Here is a 25888-nt window from a genome sequence, read left to right as displayed (position 1 = left end):
ACATCAAGCCTTGGAAGAAGAGACCAGCAAGTTTCTCAACTCAACACGTTTATAAACATTTTGCTTATCCAACTATTCCCGAAAGTGTGACCTCATCAAAGCGATGTTGTGCAAAGAAGGCTTCTTAGGAAGATGTTCTCATTTGCTGTTGGGTCATAATGTCTTCATGTCTTCTTAAGTAACTCCCGAAGTGATATATCCTGCAATAAGAAATCCACCTCATTTCCTTTTAATCTTCTTATTCCACTTCTCAAGACGCAGTTCTCTCGCCCTCAGCGAATGCCACACTGTTACACAAGCCCCTAGAAAGACAAAAGGTTGGCACAGTTAGCAGGTTTGTTCATGGGCAGGGCATGTAGTTGAATATAAAATATTCCGTACAGGAGCTGTGAAAGTGCTGTGAAAAAGTATTTGCTTACTTTCTGATGTTCTCTATTTATTTTTGTGTGTGTGTATTTCTGACACTGAATGTTATCAGATCTTCAACCAAATCCTAATATTAGATAAAGGGAACCTGAGTGAACAAATGACTAAATGTTGATACTTATTTCATTTATTTAATTAACAAGGTTATGCAACACCCAATGCCCCTTACACTCAGTAACTGTTTGTGCCATCTTTAGCTGCAATGTCGATCAGTCTCTATCACATCCCTGTTGAGGAATTTTGGCCCACACTTCCATGTGGAACTGCTTTAACTCAATGATATTTGTGGGTTTTCGACCATGAACTGCTAGTTTCAGGTCCTGCCACAACATCTCAATTGGGTTTAGGTAGTGGCCACTAGGCTAGTGGTTCTCAAACTAGGGGTCGCAACCCCATGTGGGGTCACCTGATATGAAAATCGGGTAACAGGAGAATTTCCAAAATCCTGAGAAAAAATATATACTTACAAAAATTATATTTTTTATCTCAAAATCATTGTAATGTGGTTAATCTTAAAAATGTAAATGAAAATTATTCAAATCTAAAAGAACCCAGAGCGAGCTTTAAATAGTGGGAAAAGGCAGCACGGCAGGGTAGCCTAGTGGTTAGAGCGTTGGACTAGTAACCGGAAGGTTGCAAGTTCAAACCCCTGAGCTGACAAGGTACAAATCTGCCGTTCTTCCCCTGTACAGGCAGTTAACCCACTGTTCCTAGGCCGTCATTGAAAACAAGAATTTGTTCTTAACTGACTTGCCTAATAAACTTGCCTAATAAAGGTAAAATAAAAATTGCACATAAATCATTCCCACGGTGGAAAGCTAGGCATTTGGTGGGGAGGCAGAGGCACAGAAACTCGCTTTGTTATATAAGACTGTTAAATGAATAATTTATGATATTGCTAGCAATCAAGAGAGAACTGAAGCTGGACTCAAACCTCCCCAGGTTATGCTCTCCAAATGGACGTTAGCTGTGAGGCCCGAGATGCCCATGTATTGACTTTTGTTCGCTATACACGTCGGCAGATGCGATGATGATGCGTCTCATGATTCCCGAGCATGAAAGGGTACATGGGATATTTAGTTTGCTGCATGCCTTTATTGATAAAAAACAGATTCCAGGGGTTCGAATGGTGGGCTTTTGCACAGATTGGGCTCCATCTATAGCGGAACGGCGGGCAGACCTCTGCACTCTAGTTATGAATGTGTCTCACTCTGCCATATGGACGCATTGTATGATATACCCACTGAGCTATAGTGGATACACCGAGAGCAACTGGCGGAAAAAGACCTGAGAACAGAACTCGGAGGTGTACTGCAGCAGGTAACTTCGATTGTAAAACTACATCAAACCACAATCCACTGCGCGCACGCCAGTTCGCAACACTATGTGGAGATATGGGATCCGAGCATGACAATTATCTATTTCATACCCATGCTTGGCGGTTATCGAGGGGGAGTGTTGGAAATATTTCTCGCATTGAGAGGAACCGTTGTCATTCACAATGGATGTGTTAAAAAAAATAAAAAATTAAAAGACTGTAATGAAAATAAAATGTATCCTTGCCTATGTAACAGACACTTGTGAAACTGAATGAACTGAACGAAAGCATGCAGGGGAAATACATTTTAAAAAAACATTCTACAGATGAGTGACTGAATCGGTGGATTCATATGAAAGAATTCTTATTGGAGAGTCTTTCAAAAGCGAACCATGCCCCCTTCCCTCGGCTCACACGAGTGATGACTGCTCACCTCCCAACACTTGGAAGTTTCACTGTGATCCTGGCTCAGTTGACATGCCCGTAAGTAAAATCGAACAGCTGATCGTGCTGTCATGTGACCGAATGCATTCACAGGTCTCTAAGAACGAGTTTTGTTTCTCTGTTCCTGGAGAGCTACTGTCCTGTAAGTTTTCACCCCATCTCTTATCTAGCACACCTGATTCTAATAATTAGCTGGTTGAAAAGCTGAATCAGGTTGGTGACAACTGGGGTTTGAGTGAAAACCTACAGGAGGGTAGCTCTCCAGGAACAGGGTTGGCCAGCCCTGACCTATGGTAGGCCTCTTGAGCAACAATGAAAAATTCCACCCAAAATCTATTTTTGTATTTAGTTCATTGTTGACATAATTCCAAAATGTTTTGCTTGTAAGCAATGAACTTTTCAAGATTTGTAACTTTCAAAATACAGAAATCATCACCGTTCAAAACAACTCAAGAAATCTCTGATAATCACTGCATTCAAGACAACTGGGAACTCAGAAATCTCTGACATCCGACTTCACTGCATTCAAAACAACTGGGAACTCTGGGGGAAAAACGAGCTCCGAGAGGAAAAAAAAACGCTTTGAACAGCTATCCAACTTGGAATTCCAACTCGGGAACTCTGGCCTCTTTTTAGAGCTCCGACTTCCCGACTTGAAGATCACTAGCGTCATGATTTGACCTTGTATCCTAGTTGTCTTGAAAGCAGCACAAAACTCATGGTACCCTTCACCAGCTCATATCTGTGTGAAGCTGTATTCAGCGCAATCATCTGCATTAAAACCAAATGTCTATCCAGGTTGGATGTGACAGCGGAGATGAGGAGTGCAGTGTCGACCACGCCCCCTGACTTTGAGAAGCTCCGACAGCGACATGCATTAAGCACACCCATCTCATTAGTGGTGGTGAGATAAGATACATTGTCAGACTAATTTCCAATTGACTGACAGCCCCACATTAAAAGTATGTGATGGTGAGAAGACAATCAGAAATACTGTTAGAATGTTTTTCAATTGACCGCCATGGCCCCAAATAAAATAGTAAACATTGGCTGTCATGTACAGAATTCTTTTCACATGGTTGTGAGGATTTTCAGATATCAAAATGGGGTCGTGGGACAAAAAAGTTTAGGAACCCCTGGACTAGGCCATTCCAGAACTTGGAATGCGTTGCTTTTGAGCTATTCTGATGTAGACTTGCTTGTGTGTTGTGGATGATTGTCTTGCTGCATGACCCATCTGCGCTTCATCTTCAGCTCACGGACGGATGGCCTGACATTCTCCTTTGGAATTCTCTGATACAGAGCAGAATTCATGGTTCCTTCAATGATGGCAAGTCATCCAGGTCCTGAGGCAGCAAAGCATCCCCAAACCATCACACTACCACCACCACCATGCTTAAACATTGGTATGAGGTTCTTACAGTGGAATGCAGTGTTTTGTTTCCGTCAGACATAGTGGAACTCATTGAAGGAATTAATTACAGAAACATTCCCTTTTTGTAAATGGCTCGTCCAGTTTCATTCAGCTTGCGCCTTTAGGCTCTGCTAAGGAAGCTACATCTGTTAACTTACCAACAGCCAGTAACGGTAAGTATGCCTTCAGGAGGATAGGGAAGTAAATGCCTGCAGACACCGGCAGGCTGAGCTGGAATGAGTATGTTCCCAATGACTCAAAGTAAGGCAGTGATTGGTGAATGGTAATGCCTGGAAAAGACCAAAGCAGAAAGATTCTTCGCACACACTCTTCGATACACAAAATAGACCAAGTGGAAGGCAAAATTGCAAAAATGTCTATGGTCTACTGTTAAAACACAGAAATTGTTTAGGCAAAAAATGCACGCACTCTGTACTGTCTAAAAAAAACACACACAGGCGCCTAAAGAAGTTGGAATGTGTCCCATTTCCTGACTTTAATATCTTGGTCAGCCTGCTGTGCCAACTCACTTCCTGTCTGCTCTAAATATTATTTCCTCACAACATGCAACGCCTGACTAATGCGCCTGACACATCATCACCGACTGTAATAGGATAAAACAAGACACTGAGTGGAGATTAAAACATACCAAGTGAAAGTGTACTATTACATTTCTCTATCTTCTCTCCCCTCAAAAAAAAGAACTTAGAAATGCCTCATGAGCTTAGTTCAACCATTGTACCCCATCAGAACCCAACATATAATCTTGTTTTACTACAATGTTTGTAAACAACATAAATGTAAACAAACGCTGTATAGCCTCAAAACATGGTTTTGATAACATGGATGATCAGTTCTTTTATCCATAGCTCTGTCTATACATTTGAGAGCGGTTACATTTCTCAAACTCTATCCCTCATCTCTTTACTAAAAGAGCTTTGTTATTGTTTCAACTGCAGATTGGCCCTTTAAAGGGGCATTCCGTAAGATGCAACGAGCCCGGAGTCTGTAGATAGTCTAATGAATCTGTTGGTCAGGAACTAAATTCTGTGAGAGAAAAATAACATTCCAAGCAACCTATAAAACCACTGCTTAATGTTTACTGTCAAAGCATCGGTCTCAAACCCCCACTGTATAAAAACAGCAGGTTCATTCAGATATTTTCTTTTTTGTAACCATATTCACATCCCTGCAAGAATCTAGTTCAAAAACCAGGAGGTGTATTTTAATAGTTGAAATAATCACTGAGCTGTGGCAATGAAATCTTACTGAGTGCCCCTTATGTAAAATAATAGTAACGTATGAACCTTCTGTGATGACTGAGACTATGTAGATGGGGATGGATAGGGTGTATCGAGCCCACAGCATGCCAAAGGAATCCGTGCCCATCAAACACAGGAGAACATGGGGGTACCTGCAAATGCCAGACAGAACCAAAAGTCAACCCATTAGCAACCATTGGAGTGGTGCACATTTTTGTTCCATCTTAACACTCGTTTCAAATGTTAATGTCACGTGCACAAGAACAGTGAAATGCCTTTCATGCAAGCTCAAAACCCAACAATGCAGTAACCAATATCAATGTAGCACTAAAAATGACATAAGGTAGAACAAAAACACACAAGAAATAAGAAAGAGAAAGTGAGAAGCTACAGTGCTTTCAGAAAGTATTCACACCCCTTGACATTTTCCACATTCTGTTACAGCCTGAATGTAAAATTGATTAAATGTTTGTGTCACTGGCCTACACACATTACCCCATAATGTCAAAGTGGAATTATATGTTTCAAATTAACTACAAATGAAACGCTGAAATGTCTTGTGTCAATAAGTATTCAACCCCTTTGTTATGGCAAGACAAAATAAGTTCAGGAGTAAAAATGTGCTTAACAAATCACATAAGTTGCATGGACTCACTCACTGTGTGCAATAATAGTGTTTAACATGGTTTTTGAATGACTACCTCATCTCTGTACCCCACACATACAATTATCAGTTGAGCAGTGCATTTCAAACACAGAATCAACCACAAAGACCAGGGAGGTTTTCCAATGCTTTGCAAAGAAGGGCACCTATTGGTAGATGGGTAAAAAAAAAAGCTGACATTGAATATACCTTAAAGAAGGAAGAAGTTATTAATCACACATTGCATGGTGTATCAATACACCCAGTCACTACAAAGATATAGGCGTTCTTCATAACTCAGTTGCCGGAGAGGAAGGAAACCGCTCAGGGATTTCACCATGAGGCCAATGGAGTCTAATGGCTGTGATAGGAGAGAATTGAGGATAGATCAACAACATTTGAGTTACTCCACAATACTAACCTAACTGAAAATAAGTCAGTAAAGAAGTAAGCCTTGCAAAATACAAATATTCCAAAACATGCATCTTGTTGCAACAAGGCACTAAAGTTATACTGTAAAAAAATTGGCAAAGCAATTTACTTATTTTTCCTGAAAACAAAGTGTTATGTTTGGGGCAAATCCAATCCAACACATTACTGAGTACTACTCTCTATATTTTCAAGCATAGTGGTGGCTGCATCATGTTATGGGTATGCTTGTAATCATTAAGGACTGGGGAGTTTTTCAGGATAAAAAATCAACTGAATGGAGCTAAATACAGGCAAAATCCTAGAGGAAAACCTGGTTCAGTCTGCTTTCCATCAGACACTAGGAAATGAATTTACCTTTCAGCAGGACAATAACCAAAAACACAAGGCCAAATCTACACTGGAGTTGCTCACCAAGAAGACAGTGAATGTTCCTGAGTGGCCGAGTTACAGTTTTGACATAAATCTGCTTGAAAATCTATGGCAAGACCTGAAAATGGTTCTCCAGCAATGATCAACAACCAATTTGACAGAGCTTGAAGAATTTTGAAAAGAATAATGGAAATGTTGTACAATCGAGGTGTGAAAAGCTCTTAAAGACATATTAACCAGAAAGACTCACAGCTGCAATCACTACCAAAGGTGATTCTAACACATGGACGTAGGGGGTTGAAGACTCATCTAATCAAGATATATTTGTTTTATTTTTCATTAATCTTTTACAAATGTTAGAAGTTTTATTCCACTTTGACATTACAGAGTATTTTGTGTAGATTGTGAAAATGACAATTAAATCAATTTGAATCCCACTTTGTCACACAACAAAATGTGGAAAAAGTCAAGGGGTGTGAACACTTTCTGAACTTTCTGAAGGATACTGTACTGGAGTGATAAAGGTATATATGTATAGAGCTAAGGTGACTAGGCATACAGATATATGATCAACAGAGTAACAGAAGTGTAAATTATGATTATATGTGTGCGTGTGTGTAGAGTCAGTATTAATGTGTGCATGTGTGTGTTGGCATGTCAGTGAGCGAGAATGTGTCGAGTCCTGTGAGTGTGCATAGAGACAGTGCAAAAACAAAATACAAGGGTCAACTCAGACAGTGTGTGTAGCCATTCTGTTAGCTATTTAAAAGTCTTATCGCTTGGGGATAGAAGCTGTTCGGGAGCCTGTTGGTGTCAGACTTGATGCACCGGTACCGCTTGCTGTGCGGAAGCAGAGAGAACAGTCTACGGCTTCACGACTGTGCCTATAGTCCACGATCATCTCCTTGGTTTTACTGAGGTTGAGGGAAAGGTTGTTGTCACGGCACCATACTGCCAGGTCAACACACCTGTTCCAGCCTAACTAATCAAGGGCTAGGTGAATAGTTGAATCGGATGTTAGTGCTGCGTTAGGACAAAAATGTGCAACCCAAACGCTTTTAATGTCTTTGTTCGGATTAAATATACATACCTTAACAGATCTAGAATATTCCACAGGTAAAACTGTGCACACACAACTGGTTTACTCTGCATCTCCTCTTGACTGACTATCACCATAAACAGTAGGAAGTTTCTGGTCATAACCTGGACAAGAAAACGTTGGCATTAGACTACTTTTGAGGTCTTTGATATTGTCGTGAACTACTACCACAGAAGTCGTTGCAGACATACTGTGCTTTCCAAAATGACATAGTGCATCACTTATCTCCATTTGTTGCTTGCATAGTCACGTACAGTCGTGTATGCACCAAACAGGACCACTAATCAGAGATGAATTGCTCTAACCGGTCCTATTTTGTCTGATCGGTGAAGTGAAAATTCTCAATGAATGGATGAAGGGTACACTTTGTAGTATTTGAACAGGGCCCAGACTCCAACGAGACAGAACACAGTGTTAAGCTTGGCAGTGGCACACACTTGAACAAACCGTGGCAGAAGGCGTGCCTTCTCGATCCCATCAGCGATGTGGAAGAGCTCCAGCACGGACAACAGCTGGCATAGACTCATCACAACCCCCACAGCATAGAAGGTGTCAGCAAGCGCGTCTGGAAAACAAGACCATTCGGTTGGAGTTCATACGTTACCTTTACTCATACTGCATTATACAGTCTCATAAAGCATTTATGAATAGGCTCTTGAGTCTAGACAGGGGATGGGCAACTACTGGCAGCCTGCAGCAGTTTTTCTCGTTATGTAAGTCACTGACTGTCAGCCAAACATTTTTAGATGAGTCTCCACTCTTGTAAAAAAAAAGGTGCTAAGTAGAACCATATAGGGTTCTTCGGTTTGTCCCCATAGGGGAACCCTTTGGCAAAATGTGTAGAGTTGCATGAAATTTGTTATAAAATGCTAAATCTTCTCTCCCCTCCATGGCAAAATGTGTAGAAATGCAGCAAACTTGCTTTAAAATTGCAAAAACGAAAACAATTTCTCCCAGCTGTCAAGAGGGGGATGCGAAAATGTTTTCAAAATTATGACAAAAGGCTAAGGCCGGATCTGACTGTATGTGCGTAATGAATGAAGGAACATAAAGATGTGATCTGAGTAATAGCGCAGTAACGTTTAGCCTACTTGCAGTATAGCCTTTACCGAAATTTAAAGCACGCTTCCGGGTTTCCCGATCACGAGTATCAAGCATGATAAAACTTACGAATAACAGTAGTAAAGAGATCAGCGCACCGGTAGCAGACCCCTGCAGCGCCTCGTTATGAGTTCAGTGGAAGTTGCCCATCCCTGGTCTAGACTATCCAGCTCTGCTGTTTTGACTCTGATCTCGGCAACTTACCTCCACCAAATGTGAGAAACCTGGCTGTCATGTTTGCAAATATCCATGTGTGCCCACAGAACTGAAGCAGGTTATACAGGAAAAGGTAAGCAAGTCGAATGCTGAGCCTAGAAAAGAAAAGAATACACACTAATACAAGATTTATAAAAAATTATGATATGCATACCTTCCACAAGAAGGCATATTTTACAGTATTTAACATAATAGCTCATGACAATACAACATAAATTATCATTATTTGAATACAACAATTATAAGAATAATATATATGTATTTTTTGGCAATAAAACAAATCATTATACAGCCTACTACGCGACTCAATTCTTAACTTTGTCTTATGTTTTCCTAAAACTCCTCAACAAGTCTTGACAAATCCTGTTGTGGTTAATGGTTTGTTGGAATAAATGAGCATAATAGGCTTAGGCTACTGAAAAGAATGTTAACAGTCAGGCAATGTTCAGCCACATAAAGCCCCTCGACTAACCATTTGGTGATTTTCTATGCAGTTTTGTGATAAGGGGAAGTTCCCTACATAAACATAACCTAAAGTATCTCGGCCAAATTCTTATTTCATTCCGAAATTGGGCAAGACAAAGCTTTGTGTCCTTACCTCATTTCACCTGGAAACGACGGACGAATAAGTAAATGATGTACTAAAGTTGTTTCCTGTGCTTTTGGAAATCCCAAATTCGAGGAAGTCGACATCTCTCTCATACAAGGGCAACTATCTGACGTCAAGGAGGTTGGTCGGATATTCAGTGATGTTTGGTGCTTTTTCCTCCTAAAAATATTATGATGATGCGGATTCTGTATGCGCACTATGGCGCGTGCTTGCATATATTACGTTATCTATTCCTCTACCTAAAATATTATATAAATCAAAGGTCCATAAATACGATAAATAAAACAAACAATAGATCAAATTTGGTATGAATATGAATTATACTAGAATTCAATCATACCTCCAGTGCTTTGTTACAATGCTGCATGGATAAACATAAATCCGGGTATTCAGAGTCAGACAGTGGTGTTATTGTATTCAGAGTCAGACCACCACCAAGTTCACTACACTGATGTCAGAAGTGGGAAGACACCGCACGGTCGAAGAGTGAGCAGACCCATGAAGGGTTTTGAGAGAATGTTGAGGTGTGGGAATGCACTAGACTACCTAAGAGAACCTGGCACCCCTGTTATGCATCTTTCCCCAGTGGTTTAAGTTGCTGATTTCTGACCATCTGTCAGATATGGGGGTTAATGCCCTCTAGTGGTTGATTTTGAACAAGGGAATTCAAACTCAGTCCTTGAGGTCTTCACGTCACTGGTTTTCTTACTCCATAATCTGTTTTTAAACCATACCCTGTAAACCAACCCAATCTAACTTGATGTAAAGAACTTGAAGTAAAACGTTAAACAACCTTGGTCATTTGTTTGGTATTACAGGACTATGTAATCCAGACATTTCCACAAAGTCAACTTTTGGCTAATATAGTGTATGGGAATGAATCCATGTGACCTACATGTTGTGCTTCCCCAATGTCGGCATAACAGAAGCCATGCAGCGGGACATGCCAAGGGGTCTGGCTTATAGCTGCAGCCTGCCACTCTGACACCTCAGGATTCGGGTGCGAACAGCACCCACAGGGTCCAACCCAATCAAATCTAATTTTATTTGTCACATGCTGTGTAAACGACAGTTGTAGACTAACAGTAAAATGCTCACTTATGGGCCCTTCCCAACAATGCATAGAGAAAGAATATAAAAGTAATAACACGTAATAAAAAAGGTAATAATAAATACACAATGAGTATGTGGCTATATACTGTACACGGGGTACCATTGATGTGCAGGGGTACGAGGTACTTGAGGTAGATATGTAAATATAACTAGGAATAAAGTGACTAGGTAACAGGATAGATCATAAACAGTAGCTGCAGTGTATGTGATGAGTCAAAAAAAGTTATGCAGATTGTCCAGGGTAGCTATTTGGTTAACTATTTAACTAACTCCTATGGCTTGGGGGTAGAAACTGTTCAGGGTCCTGTTGGTTCCAAACTTGGTGCATCGGTACTGCTTGCCGTGCGGTAGCAGAGAGAACAGTCTATGGCTTGGGTGGCTGGAGTCTTTGACAATTATTTGGGCCTCCCTCTGACACTGCCTGTTATAGAGGTCCTGGATGGCAGGAAGCTCGGCCTCAGTGATGTAATGGGCCGTACACACTACTCTCTGTAGTGCCTTGCGGTCTCTGACCTCCTTATAGGCTGTCTCATTGGCGTCAGTGATCAGGCCTACCACCGTCAAGTCATCAGAAAACTTAATGATGGTGTTGGAGTTGTGCCAAGCAGTCGTGGGTGAACAGAGACTACAAGACTAAGCAGGCACCCCTCAGGACACCTATGTTGAGGATCAGCGAGGCGGATTTGTTGTTGCCTACCCTCACCACATGGGGGGCGGCCCGTCAGGAAGTCCAGGATCCAGTTGTAGAGGGGGATGTTCAATCCCAGAGTCCTTTTGCTTAGTGATGAGCTTGGAGGACACTATGATGTTGAATGCTGAGCTGTAGTCATTGAACAGCATTCTCACATAGGTGTTCCTCTTGTCCAGGTGGGAGAGGGCAGGTTGGAGATTGCATCATCTGTGGATCTGATGGGGAGGTATGCAAATTGGGGTGGGTCCAGGGTGTCTGGGATAATGGTGTTGATGTGAGCCATGACCAGCCTTTCAAAGCATTTCATGGCTACAGATGTGAGTGCTACGGGTTGATAGTCATTTAGACAGGTTACTTTAGCATTCTTGGTCACAAGAACTATGGTGGTCTGCTTGAAACATGTAGGTATTACAGACTGGGTCAGATTGCGGTTGAAAATGTCAGTGAAAACACTTGCCAGCTGGTCAGCGCATGCTCCGACTAAGCATTCTGGTAATCCGTCTGGCCCTGCGGCCTTGTGAATGTTAACCTGTTTAAAGGTCTTACTCACATCGCTGCGAAGAGCATGATCACACAGTCATCCACGTCAAGGCACTTATTAATGAAGCCGGTGACTGATGTGGTAAACTCCGCAATGCCATCGGATGTGCTAGCAACACAGTCTTGTAGCTTACCATCCACTTCATCGCACCACTTCCGCATTTAGCGCGTCACTGGTAATTCCTGTTGAAGTTTTTGCTTGTGTAAGCAGGAATCAAGAGGATAGAGTTATGGTCAGATTTGACAGATGGATGGCAAGGGAGAGCTTTGTATGCGTTTCTGTGTGTGGAGTAAAGGTCATCCAGAGTTTTGTCGCCTCTAGTTGCACAGGTGACACGCTGGTAGAAATTAGGTAAGACGGAGTTCAGTTTCCCTGCAATAAAAATCACTGTCCCCTAGGAGTGCCACCTCTGGATGAGCATTTCCTTGTTTACTTATGGCCCTATGCAGCTCATTGAGTGGGGTCTTAGTGCCAGCATCGGTTTGTAAATAGACAGCTATTAGACACCAGGATGGGGTAGTGGTGGTGATGGTGGGGGTTCGGGTTAATGGTGTGTGGTAGAAAATAAACAATGGAGCTTGTAAGGAGCGACCCTGAATGCCGGGCATAGTTAAGAGTATTGATGACAGCTCACTTTTGCTCGCATTGAATGTCTTAAAGACACAGGCCCTCTATTACTGCAGAAAAGTAGCACCCAACGATTTCTGTTTTTCAGATCACACAAATGTCTCATTGACAGGGCTTTATTAAAATAAGACTGTCTGTCGGGACTGGGTAGAGGTTCCCACCATATAGGAAGGTCAGAGTGACACCGGAGAAGTACTCCAAGTCCATTCCAAGTTTGCAGTTTGTAGATGCCTGTGTCTCTGCTGGCTCTACCACAGTGCACGGATGAAGAAATGCCTTGTTGAAGGGGGGACGTTAGGACGCTCTCCACACAATTCCCAACCAAACGGCTTCATGCCAATATGGCTGCCTACAATGTGATTGATTATCTTACACTTGACTATTTACCTGGTGTTTACTTTGAGAAAAGAGGTAAGATTGTTATTACACAATAAGTATCTAGTATTTACTATTCTGTTTGTTTGTGATTCATTCAAATAAGTAATATTTAGTACCATTTGGTAGCAGGTATATAGCTACCAACTGTCTAGAATTCCTCAAAGTAGGATACTATATGTATTTGAGTAAATACTAGGCAAACACCCTGTATCTCAGCTGGATGTTTAGTTTATGACCTTACAGAGACAGTATACAGTATGAACACATGCCTGTATTGCAGTTGTCACAAATCCATAAAACGTGATTCCAGAGTCTAAGGTCACCCAACCATCATATTCTTAGATAAAAACAATACTAATCCAAATGGATTGCTAGACGGACCAAGCGAGAATCATGTTTCTGTGAAAACATATTCTGTTTTCAGGGCCCCATTACAACCACAAGGCACCAGCCCTTAATATAGTTCTCTGTAGGCAACCAAAGGAGCCTGTTTGCTAACGGGCAGCCCTTCAACAGACCTGGTGTCCCAAGGAGGCCGGGTTATATACAACCCAACGAGCTCCTTGTTGTCAGGGCAGGTGACTAAAGAGAGGCCCAGTGTCTGCTCAGATTTGTCAGCCAACCAAACCGCTACCAATGTTTTTCATTGCTCCCCAACTTAATCCTAGACCTATAGGTATGTGGAATGGGTCAATCCGAGGCAATTCATGAAATTCGCCACAGTTACAGCATGTATAAAAGGTGCAGGGAAATGTTTGCATGCCTTCTCCTTCGACATTACATTACAATAATGAATATCCATCATTTAAAAAAAGTCAAACATCAAGTCATTAGAAGAAGGTTGTATGCAAAGTAATAAACTGATATGTACATAATAGGATGTACAGAATAGATACTGAATGTGCTATGTCAAGTATAACTGTATTTACAAATATAAAGTGGGTAGTGTCTTGCTAGTGCAGTTAAATCAACAGTATATACTAGGCAAGCAGCGTTGAATATCAGTGTGTCAAATAGGGGGTGCTTTTATTTGTCCTGTTTCACTGCATGTACAGTGGGGCAAAAAAGTATTTAGTCAGCCACCAATTGTGCAAGTTCTCCCACTTAAAAAGATGAGAGAGGCCTGTAATTTTCATCATAGGTACACTTCAACTATGACAGACACAATGAGAAACAAAATCCAGAAAATCACATTGTAGGATTTTTAATGAATTTGCAAATTATGGTGGGAAACAAGTATTTAGTCACCTACAAACAAGCAAGATTTCTGGCTCTCACAGACCTGTAACTTCTTCTTTAAGAGGCTCCTCTGTCCTCCACACATTACCTGTATTAATGGCACCTGTTTGAACTTGTTATCAGTATAAAAGACACAACCTCAAACAGTCACACTCCAAACTCCACTATGGCCAAGACCAAAAAGCTGTCAAAGGACACCAGAAACAAAATTGTAGACCTGCACCAGGCTGGGAAGACTGAATCTGCAATAGGTAAGCAGCTTGGTTTGAAGAAATCAACTGTGGGAGCAATTATTAGGAAATGGAAGACATACAAGACCACTCCCTCGATCTGGGGCTCCACGCAAGATCTCACCCCGTGGGGTCAAAATGATCACAAGAACGGTGAGCAAAAATCCCAGAACCACACGGGGGGACATAGTGAATGACCTGCAGAGAGCTGGGACCAAAGTAACAAAGCCTACCATCAGTAACACACTACGCCGCCAGGGACTCAAATCCTGCAACAAATAACATCGGAAGATGAAACAGTACTGTACTTAGCATCTGCTAACCCTAGGCTACCTGCCATGGTTAGACGTGTACGTTTTGGATGTGGGGCGAGTCAGTACAAGTAGTCTCTAGGTGTAGATAGTCTTTAAAGATGGAATCCGCAGTAGGGGGGGGAACAGCGTCACTGGCCACCCCACACCGTTGTTAGTGCAGTACATATTGTTCTCTTCTATCGCGCGTGCAATAATGTGCGTTTGTTTGTTGTTTGCAACAAGTTCTTTGTTGTCGTGATATGGCAAACGGACGTGGCAGCTTTAAAGGGCAACCCCGCCACTTTTCAACCTCATTTTCAGTATCTCCAGCACAATACCAGTGTAAAAACATATGTGAAAACGGCGCAATTCTAAGATTTGTCGAAACAAATCTAAAGTTGCAAAGTTTTAACCGATGACATCTTCAAAAGTGAAAACATTTTCAAACAGTGATTTTCAAACCCTATGAGATTCGTGGTGGCGTGGGGAGCAGGAAAATAGAAACTCATTGTAAGTTTTAAAAATCACTGTTTTCTACTTTTAAGCATAGCCTGTGATGCCACAGGGAAGCATTTTTTAGGACTGTTCGTATTTTTGTTTAACAACAGATCATAGAAACACTCTGTTTTCACATATTTAGACACTGGTTTGGCGCCGGAGATGATGAATATGAGGTTGAAAAGTGGTGGAATTGCCCTTTAAGGTGCAAATAGTCTCAGTTGTGCATCTGAGCAAGTAGACAGCTAGGGTTAACTGGTGCTAGAAATTAGTTGAAATTCCAATTCAAGAATGGAGAAGTGCCTTGTCAAAATTGATGATTGAAGTAACTATCATTAGAGAAATGGGGAGTGTTCTGTTGTTCTTTTTGAGAGTAAGGTGGGCAAAGTGAAATTGAACAAAAAACAAAACAAAAGTTGGATTTGATTTCTTGAATTAAACAAGTATACAAAAATGATTATACAAACACTATACAAGTAGCAATTGTCATGCAAATGTCCTGTAACATTACGCTTACCACCCACACAATACAGGCTCCAGTACCAGGTCCCATACAAACATACCAGGATCCATATCAGATAACCTTTACACCTAGTATCTACCCTCCCTTTGGAAATCCCCTGTCCAGCTCCAGCCTTGACCCCATTGGCTGACTCGCTGATAAATGCATAGTGACAGATGGTAAAGCGGTCGGACTCATCATGCCTGTTCACCAGGCTTCCTCTGGAGCCTCGCAGGGTGTCAGGCTCCCAACGGCCCGTTCTGATGTTACAGGTACAGGGTTCGGAGGCCATCCGTCAGCTACCCAACACCTCCATGCCTGTACAACCCTCCTATCCCTGTTATGTTCTCTCCTATGTGTGTGAAGTGTGAACCCACAGCCACTGCTAACATGACCCAGTAGAGAAAAGCTCCAGGATCAGTGGAAGCTGCTGAGGGGAGGACGACTCATAATAATGATTGGAACGGCATCAAACGCATAGAAACAATGTGATTGATACTATTCCACCTATTCCGCTCTTGCCATTACCACGAGCCCGGCCTCCCTAATTAAGGTGCCACCAACCCCCTGTGTCCAGGATCCATTTATTTATTTTATTTAACTAAGTCAGTTAACAACAAATTCTTATTTACAGTGATGGCCTACCCCAGCCAAACCCTAACCCGGAGAACACTGGGCCCCCGGACAACGCTGGGCCAATTGTGTGCCGCCCTATCGAACTCCTAATCACAGCCGGTTGTGATACAGCCTGAAATTGAACCAGGGTCTGTAGTGACACCTCTAGCACTGAGATGCTGTGCCTTAGACCGCTGCCCCACTCCGCAGCCCCATGTGTTGGGTTCCTCTCAAAGTAGCAGAACATTACTGTTCCTCTCAAAGTAGCAGAACATTACTGTTCCTCTCAAAGTAGCAGCACATTACTGTTCCTCTCAAAGTAGCAGCACATTACTGTTCCTCTCAAAGTAGAAGAACATTACTGTTCCTCTCAAAGTAGAAGAACATTACTGTTCCTCTCAAAGTAGCAGCACATTACTGTTCCTCTCAAAGTAGCAGCACATTACTGTTCCTCTCAAAGTAGCAGCACATTACTGTTCCTCTCAAAGTAGAAGACCATTACTGTTCCTCTCAAAGTAGAAGTACATTACTGTTCCTCTCAAAGTAGCAGCACATTACTGTTCCTCTCAAAGTAGAAGAACATTACTGTTCCTCTCAAAGTAGCAGCACATTACTGTTCCTCTCAAAGTAGCAGCACATTACTGTTCCTCTCAAAGTAGCAGCACATTACTGTTCCTCTCAAAGTAGCAGCACATTACTGTTCCTCTCAAAGTAGCAGAACATTACTGTTCCTCTAATCAAATCAAATCAAATTTATTTATATAGCCCTTCGTACATCAGCTGATATCTTATCTTTGTTCTAAACCTTTTGTATTTTAGCTTACAGCTGTTTCAATTTCTCTATCTGTCTGTCTCTCGCTCTCTCATTGCATACAAAAAATGCCACAGGCATAACATGAACCATCAGGCTTTTTGGGGATTTGAATACAGTCCCATATACTGTATGTGTGCCTTGCCTATGAATTGAGATGAGAGATATGGCCCATCTAGGAAGCCTCATGTCTGGATGAGTTATTGGCTGCTAAAGAAGATGTCTTGCCTTGCCTCCCGATAGCTGATAGCTTTTACAGGGATTTTCACAAGACATCTTAGAACCTGTACTAGCCCATAGCAGAGTATGACCTATGAGCTCTAACTAAATTCACTGGGGGAATACAGTGCTGTGTTGAATACCTTGAGATATTAGGCAATGGCTATAATTATCACCTTGGAAATGTATATAGTGAAGCTGTACACAGTGAAGACCCATTGTACGGTTAAAATACACTGAAGCAGTGTTTGTATCTAGACATATTGTGTTTTGAGAGGTTTTGTGAGAAGAAAAATGAGAAAAATGATCAATCATGACAAATCATTGATCCAGTGAAAGTCTGCACTGTGTGTATTGGTGTGTGTGCGTGCGTGCGTGCGTGCGTGCGTGCATGCATGCGTGAATTCTAGGGTACCAGTTCCTTGTTAACCACCCGCAGAGGACTTGGAACCATTTACGATTAACGGCCAACATGATTTACCACCTGCTGTTTTAACAAGCTGACTCCAAAAGTAACTGTATCTACTCTCCAAGACTTGCACAGACCAGCCCGCCTGTCTAAAATAGCCCTCTAAATTTACCCTGTTTCAGTGGGGGAAGGAAGGTTTAGCCTTGGTCACAGCACGGAATGGTGTTTTTTAATGGAGTGAGGTCCGCATAGGAGAGACGGGCAGGTAAATATACTTGGTCCTAGACAGCCGAGGCAAACAAGTGACAGATATACAGACAGGCAGATGGGCAGACAGACAGAACTATACAGACGGTAGAAATCATTTGGATTATGCAGCAGAGGCCGGAGTTATTCAGACGCAGAGCTGACATAACTGGGGCTTCGCACACTTTACTTCTCTTCCCTGGCGGCTGGGTACCTCTCTGGTTACCTAGATACCCAGTGTACATTACACGGTTGGCCACCATTGCCCTGCAGAGCCATGGAGATTCTACAACTGTGCCTCTTTGTTGGGTGCCCACCCTGACTCCTCAAAGGCAGCTTTGCCCTGATCGCTCGTGGGCCTTATCAATTTATTCCTTCCTTCCTTCCTCTCTTCCTGGCTTAGGATTCAATCAGACATGCATTAGCCGACAACTGCATAGCTGAGGGTGTCAGATGTGAAACTGCTTTAGAGCTGTCAAATCCACAAGCGGCTCCTGGCATTATACCTAAAGCAGACATTGCCATTGCATGAAGACAAATCCCATGCAGCCTTTATTTACGAGTTCGAACACTGGATTGTGAGATGTAATCTACACCTTGACCAGGCTGATTAAATCCTCATGATTTCGTTTAATGATTTTCAATTCGATTTATTTCTATAAACGTTACACTATTTTGTTTCGGGGACTTCTAACGCGAGTGGGACGGGCGTGGCTTCGTGACAATGATCACAAGAGCAGCTGCTCAACCATTTGAGAGCTCCAACGCAGTTCCACCTCCGACACCACCAAAACATCTGTTATGCCGCTTGATCTGATTGGATCTATGCCTTACTTACCTTAAGCTTATTACTGATCAAACAGGAGTTTGCAACCAGGAGTGCACGTTTCAGTAAATGTTGCATTAAATCTGTCATCCAGATATCGCATATAACAAACAATGGTTTGTAACAAACCAGATCAATGAGATTTGTGTAATACTGAGTAGGGCCACCCTCTGGCCGTGACATGACCAGTGCTGTAACTCTTGGCAGGGATGAGTACGCAATATGAGTATGCAGCTGTTGAATCTCGGAATGGAGTGTTGATCATGTCTGGTCGTCAACACTGACACACACACAAACGGCACTATTCAATTTAAACCGGTGCTGTGATCAAACTATTTATGAAGCAAATCTACAAACTGACCCACTGGTTCAATTTATAGAGTTACATAATTTAAGAAAATAATAATTAATATTACTGTAAAAAAAAAAGAAGATTCTGTCACCTGTCACAAACATGGCACATTATCTCAAAACCATATGAATCATGTTAGCTTATTGTTTAATAGGTTTTTTTTCAATCACTTTGGTGCAATTTTCACAAGTATATGGTACATTTTCACAACTCTAAGCACAAAAATCTAAACGGATAATCCAAATTGCTCATGTTTCAAAACTCTATGCGCATTTTCAATTTTTTCAAATAAATCTTTCTATTTGGATACATATTCAATCTAAGTATCTGCTTTTCAAAATGCAATATTCACTTTACTTTTGATATAATTGTCTTGTTATTTGTTAACAATACAATTAACTATCACTTAATCAAAGCGCTCAAAACTGATACTGAACCAAAATGATGTAGTGCGTTCGGAAAATATTCAGACCCCTTGACTTAATCCACATTTTTTTATGTTACAGCCTTATTCTAAAATTGATTAAATCGTTTTTTTCCCTACATCAATCTACACACAATATTCCATAATGACAAAGTAAAAACAGGTTTAGACATTTAAAAGAAAATCTATTACAAATAGAAAACTGCAATATCACATTTACATAAGTATTCAGACCCTTTACTCAGTACTTTGTTGAAGCACCTTTGGCAGCCTCGGGTCTTTTTGAGTATGACGCTACAAGCTTGGCACATCTGTATTTGGGGAGTTTCTCCCATTCTTCTCTGCAGATCCTCTCAAGCTCTCTCAGGTTTGATGGGGAGCGTTGCTGCACAGCTATTTTCAGGTCTCTCCAGAGATGTTCGATCGGGCTCAAGTCTGGCTCTGGCTGGGCCACTCAAGGACATTCAGAGACTTGTCCCAAAGTCACTCCTGCGTATTCTTAGTTGTGTGTTTAGGGTCGTTGTCCTGTTGGAAGGTGAATATTCACCCCGCTCTGGAGCAGGTTTTCATCAAGGATCTCTCTGTACTTTGCTCCGTTCATCTTTCCCTCGATCCTGACTAGTCTCCCAGTCCCTGCTGCTGAAAAACATCCCCACAGCATGATGCTGCTACCACCATGTTTCACCGTAGGATGGTGCCAGGTTTCTGGAGCTCTGTCAGAGTGACCATCGGGTTCTTGGTCAGCTCCCTGACCAATGCCCTTCTCCCTAGATTGTTCAGTTTGGCCGGGCGGCCAGCTCTAGGAAGAGTTGTGGTGCTTCCAAACTTCTTCCATTTAAGAATGATGGATGCCACTGTGTTCTTGCAGAAATGTTTTGGTACCCTTCACCCAGATCTGTGCCTCGCACAATCCTGTCTCGGAGCTCTACGGACAATTCCTTCGACCTCATGGCTTGGTTTTTGCCCTGACATGCACTGTCAACTGTGGGACCTTATATAGACAGGTAAGTGTGCCTTTCCAAATCATGTCCATTCAATTGAATTTACCACAGATGGACTCCAATCAAGTTGTAGAAACATCTCAAGGTTGATCAATGGAAACAGCATGCACCTGAGTTCAATTTCGAGGTTCAAAACAAAGCGTTTGAATACCTATGTAAATAAGGTATTTCTGTTTGTTTTTTTATACATTTGCTAAAATGTCTCAAAACCTTTTTTCACTTTGTCATTATGGGACATTGTGTGTAGATTGATGAAGATAAAAACGTATGTCATCAATTTTACAATAAGCTTGTAACGGTAAGAAAATGTGAAAAAATACAAGACGTCTGAATACTTTCCGAATGCACTGTGTATAGTTTGATAACTGCTGAACACTGTACATATGGATATTTTCACCACATAAATGTATCAATCTGACATCAATTTACACTACATGGCCAGAAGTATGTGGACACCTGCTCGTCGAACATCTCACTCCAAAATCATGGCCGTTAATATGGAGTTGGTGCCCCCTTTGCTGCAATAACAGTCTCCACTCCTCTGGGAAGGCTTTCCACTAGATGTTGCAACATTGCTGCTGGGACATGCTTCCATTCAGCCACAAGAGCATTAGTGACGTTGGACACTGATGTTGGGCAATTAGGCCTGACTCGCAGTCTGCGTTCCAATTCAAAGGTGTTCAATGGGGTTGAGGTCAGGGCTCTGTGCAGGCTAGTCATGTTTTTCCACACGATCTCGACAAACCATTTCTGTATGGACCTCGCTTTGTGCACGGGGGCATTGTCATACTGAAACAGGAAAGGGCCTTCCCCAAACTGTTGCCACAAAGATGGAAGCACAGAATCGTCTGGAATGCCATTGTATGCTGTAGTGTTAATGTTTCCCTTTACTGGAACTAAGGGGCCTAGCCCGAACCATGAAAAACAGCCCCAGACCATTATTCCTCCTCCACCAAACTTTACAGTTGGCACTATTTATTGGGGCAGTTAGCATTCTCCTGGCATCCCACAAAACCAGATTTGTCTGTCGGACTGCCAGATGGTGAAACGTTATTCATCACTCTAGAGAACGTGTTTCCACTGCAGGTGGCATCTTATGACGGTGTCACGTTGAAAGTCACTGAGCTCTTCAGTGAGGCCATTGACCTGATTGCATGGCTGTATGCTTGATTCTAAACACCTGTCTGCAATGGGTGTGGATGAAATAGACGAATCCACTTGAAGGGGTGTCCACATACTTTTGTATATGTAGTGTATGCTGGAAGGTAAAAACAAATCATATGGATGTGGCTGTAAATACTACACCCTTCTCCATCAGCCAGTGGGCTTCAATAGGACAAAGTGGAAAGAGTCACTACTCTATTTTTGAAATATAGAGTAGTGTACAATGCACTGCTGAAATACCTGGCTTGTATATAACAATATATTTCAGTCATTATGTAGTATGCTACAGAAGGCTACTGTATATTACCGTGTTTTCACGTTAGGCAATACACTTGCACTATCCATTCAAATTGACTGAACAAATTTCCATAAGTTCTATCCCATGTATGATCAAGTTTTAGTGGGTGGAGTTTAAACACTTGATCGATGTATATGTCATAGAAGAGTGTAATTGTCTTTAGGACAGCTGTTTTTAGTCAAGACTTGCGTGTGTTTAACGTAATATGTAATTGTTGGACTGTATGTGTGTTTTAATAGTTCTGTTTAATGTTGTGTTAGTGTATATAAGTTGTTTTGTCTGAAACATTGTTCCCTCTGCTGCTGTTGGACCAGGTCTCTCTTGGAATAGAGATGTTATCTCAACGAGAAAAACCTGTATAAACAAAGGTCAAATTAAATTCAATTAAAAAAGGTGTGATCATTGAAGACCCTCTTTCACAATGTAATCAAATGAAAGAAATGAAAGAAACATAACTATTAGCAGGCACTAGTTTGCATCAAGTACGTCTTGAGCCTTTGGACATACTTTAGGTGCTCGTAAATATCGTCATTGTTCATGAATCTGGGGAAAAGCATTTTGTCATGGCGAAATCAAGCCTGACATACTGTAAGTCAGGAACGATGTCATCACATGCCTCAACCATGGCCTGAAGGAGGATGGTACGCTCATGGGTCTGGCAACCAGACATCTTCCACCTGTATTGTAATCGTCTACTGTATTTTACAGTATTGTATAGTACTTACAGTATGTATTGTAGTTGTCCTGTATGTGGCTCAGTTTACAAGAGCATGGCACTAGCAACACCACAGTTGTGGGTTCGATTTCCACCGGGGTCACATACCAAAATGTGTGGACAGTTGTGTTATGGGATTTTGATGAATAATGACTAAATTATGTATACATTTAACTTAAAACCATAACTAAACAGAATACTACTATGTTACTGTATGGATGTATACATCTTATTATAATCATAATACTGAATATAATGTGTGAAATTTTAGTCAAGAATTAGAACAAGGAATTTCTGTTCCTTGTTAGAAATTAATGGAGCTATCGTCAGACCGGCTGGAATGCTGTGTTCCTTACAGGACATCCTGTCTCTACCCAGGGAGGGGAGAGACCTTGGGCTAGTAGTAGATTATTTAACAGGTGGCAGACAATGTGGGAAGGCTTGTGAACTATACTGCCATTGTATCTGAGTGGAGGAGAGACATTTATGACGAAATATGAGGTATAAAAACTAATGTACATGATTTTATATGTAGTACTCTCGAGAATAAACGCTATTGATTGATTTTGATACTGGTCTCTGTCCATTTTATGCAAATAAGTATCTTACAAATTCTTAGAAATGGGCAGAGTGTTTTAATTGAATTGGTTGATGAACATATAGGAATGAAATTCCTTTTAACAAGTTGTCACTTTGGATAAAAGTGTCTGATTTTATTGGCCAATGCAACTTTACTAAAGCAGTGTGAATTTGATTTGTAACATACAGTACATCTCTGATCTTGTCAATATCGGACTCTATTTTTTTACGTACTGCGAAGTAAAATAATAGTCATCATCATCATAGTAGTACATTCAAGTATACACTGAACAAAAATATAAGAGCAACATGCAACAATTTCAAAGATTTTACTGAGTTACAGTTCATATAAGGAAATCATTCAATTGAAATAAATTCATTAGGCTCTAATCTATGGATTTCACATGACTGGGAATACAGATATGCATCTGTTGGTCACAGACACCTTAAAAAAGGCAGGGGAGTGGATCAGAAAACCAGTCAGTATCTGATGTGACCACAATTTGCCTCATGCAATGCGACATATCTCCTTCGCATCGAGTTGATCAGGCCGTTGATTGTGGCCTTTCGAATGTTGTCCCACTCCTCTTCAATGGCTGTGCGAAGAAGCTGGATGTGGTGGTCCTGGGCTGGTGTGGCTACACGTGGTCTGCGGTGGTCTGCTTGTGAGGCCAGTTGGACGTACTGCCAAATTCTCTAAAACAACATTGGAGGCGGCTTATGGTAGAGAAATTAACATAAATTCCTGCAGTCAGCATGCCAATAGCATGCTCCTTCAAAACTTGAAATATCTGTGGCATTGTATTGTGTAACAAAACTGCACATTTTAGAGTGGCCCTTTATTGTCCCCAGCACAAGGAACACTTGTGTAATGATCATGTTGTTTAATCAACTTCTTGGTATTCCACACCTGTCTTGGCAAAGGAGAAATGCTCATTAACAGGGATGTAAACAAATGTGCTTTTGGTGTGTATGGAACATTTATGGGATATTTTGTTTCAGTTCATGATAAATGGGACCAACACTTTTCATGTTGCGTTTATTTTTTTGTTCAGTGTATATCATACTTTTTATGTTTCTACTTCAGACATACATTGAGTGTACAAAACATTAGGAACACCTTCCTAATATTGAGTTGCATCCTCTTTTGCCCTCATAACAGCCTCAATTCGTCGCCGCATGGACTCTACAAGGTGCCGAAAGGGTTCCACAGGGATGCTGGCCCATGTTGACTCCAATGCTTCCCACAGTTGTGTCAAGTTGGCTGGATGCATACATATACACAATCCATGACTCAATTGTCTCAAGGCCTAAAAATCCTTATTCAATCTGTCTCCTCCTCTTCATCTACACTGATTGAAAATAAGAATTTGTTCTTAACTGACTTGCCTGGTTAAATAAAGGTAAAATAAATAAATAAAAATAAACTGATGTAAGTGGATTCACCAAGTGACATCAATAAATGATCATAGCTTTTCACCTGGATTCACCTGGTCAGTCTGTCATGGAAAGAGCAAGTGTTCCTAATTTTTTGTGCACTCAGTGCACATTTTCATTATGTAGTTCTCAAAATATGTGGTAGACAAACCAGTTTAAATGTAAAATGTATAAGTTTACTACAAGTTTAAGTGATCCTAAATGAAGTAATAGTAAAATGGATGTTAAGAGAAGAGAATCATATCTAAAGTAATGTGAGCATTGCATTGTGAAAATAAATTACTTTATATGAACATGTATTGCAATGTGAAACATTTATTTCTAGATTAAACACTGATTAAGTTTGGGGAAAAATTGACTATGATTTTGTGTGTTGTACTAGAGTTTTGAAACAACTAAGAGTTGTGAAAATGTACCACATACTCATGAAGATTGCACCAAAGTGATACAAAAACGAATGAAACTGACATATTTCTCAACATGCTCACAACATGCCATATTACATGTGAAGTTAGAGTCAAATACTGTACGGAAAATTAGATTTACCGTCTACTGTCCTTTCTATTCAGCATTCAAAAAGAACAGTTTAGAAATGTGTATTTTGTATTTTAAATGGCAGTTGAAATGACTAAATGATGAGCCTATCATTCATTATCTGATGTATTGGTGACTAAACAAAATGTACTCATATTTCACAGACAACATTGATTTTGCATGAATGACTCAGTGGTGAAATATGTGTGAAATCCCAACAAATGCACAATCAACGGTTCTGAACATAAGATAGGGGTATTACAAGAGTTATGTTTGGGGTTTTAGGCTGGGTTTCTGTATAGCACTTTGTGACATCTGTTACATTTGCTGATGTTAAAAGGGCTTTATAAATACATATGATTGATCGATTATCCGTTTAGAGTTTTGTTCTTAGAATTGTATACCACTTACATCTGAACATGTTTGGTTTCGATCTTTACCTAGCTCTCAGATACGGTGTCCATATTAGGACAGCCTCAATCTCAGCAACATGGACACCGTACTAGGATCATTACTCAGTTATGATAGTCATCTGAACTCAATGGCTCCCATGCCCCCATGCGTAACTGAGCATAGTCTGCAGGGGCTCCTACTCTGATCCTGGAAAGCCCCTGGGTGTTCAGCCCTGCAGTAACACACCCGATCCAGCTATCATGGTGTCAATAGAAGATCATGATTAGTTGATTATTTGAATCAGGTGTGTTAGTGATGGTCTGGAACAAATGCCGGCACATCCAGTAGCTCTCCAGGATAGGAGAGGACGTCAAGGCCTACCTTCAAACTGAGGGCCTCTTTGCTTGACACCATAGAAT

The 25888-nt window shown here is 41.2% G+C and overlaps 1 protein-coding gene across 2 annotated transcripts; it reads right to left on the bottom strand.

The window, feature by feature from the left end:
• Positions 1–30: 30 nt before the first annotated feature.
• hacd4 (3-hydroxyacyl-CoA dehydratase 4) lies at positions 31–9491 on the bottom strand. 2 transcript variants are annotated; one of them, XM_021615177.2, is made up of 7 exons: positions 9323–9491; positions 8713–8841; positions 7845–7972; positions 7399–7511; positions 4910–5016; positions 3761–3892; positions 31–302 (listed from the first exon to the last, which is right to left on the bottom strand). In XM_021615177.2, exons 2-7 carry the CDS (start codon positions 8741–8743, stop codon positions 220–222), a joined length of 594 nt encoding a protein of 197 aa, XP_021470852.2. In that variant the 5' UTR covers positions 8744–8841; positions 9323–9491; the 3' UTR covers positions 31–219. The 2 variants fall into 2 exon arrangements, with proteins under 2 accessions (XP_021470852.2, XP_021470850.2); XM_021615175.2 differs by having other exon boundaries at positions 8713–8819.
• Between the last annotated feature and the right edge of the window lie 16397 nt (positions 9492–25888).

Source organism: Oncorhynchus mykiss, chromosome 9, assembly GCF_013265735.2.
Source record: "Oncorhynchus mykiss isolate Arlee chromosome 9, USDA_OmykA_1.1, whole genome shotgun sequence".
In the NCBI taxonomy this organism is placed as follows: domain Eukaryota; kingdom Metazoa; phylum Chordata; class Actinopteri; order Salmoniformes; family Salmonidae; genus Oncorhynchus; species Oncorhynchus mykiss.
Note: the sequence above shows the minus strand (reverse complement) of the source record. Positions and strands in the feature narration are given on the sequence as shown.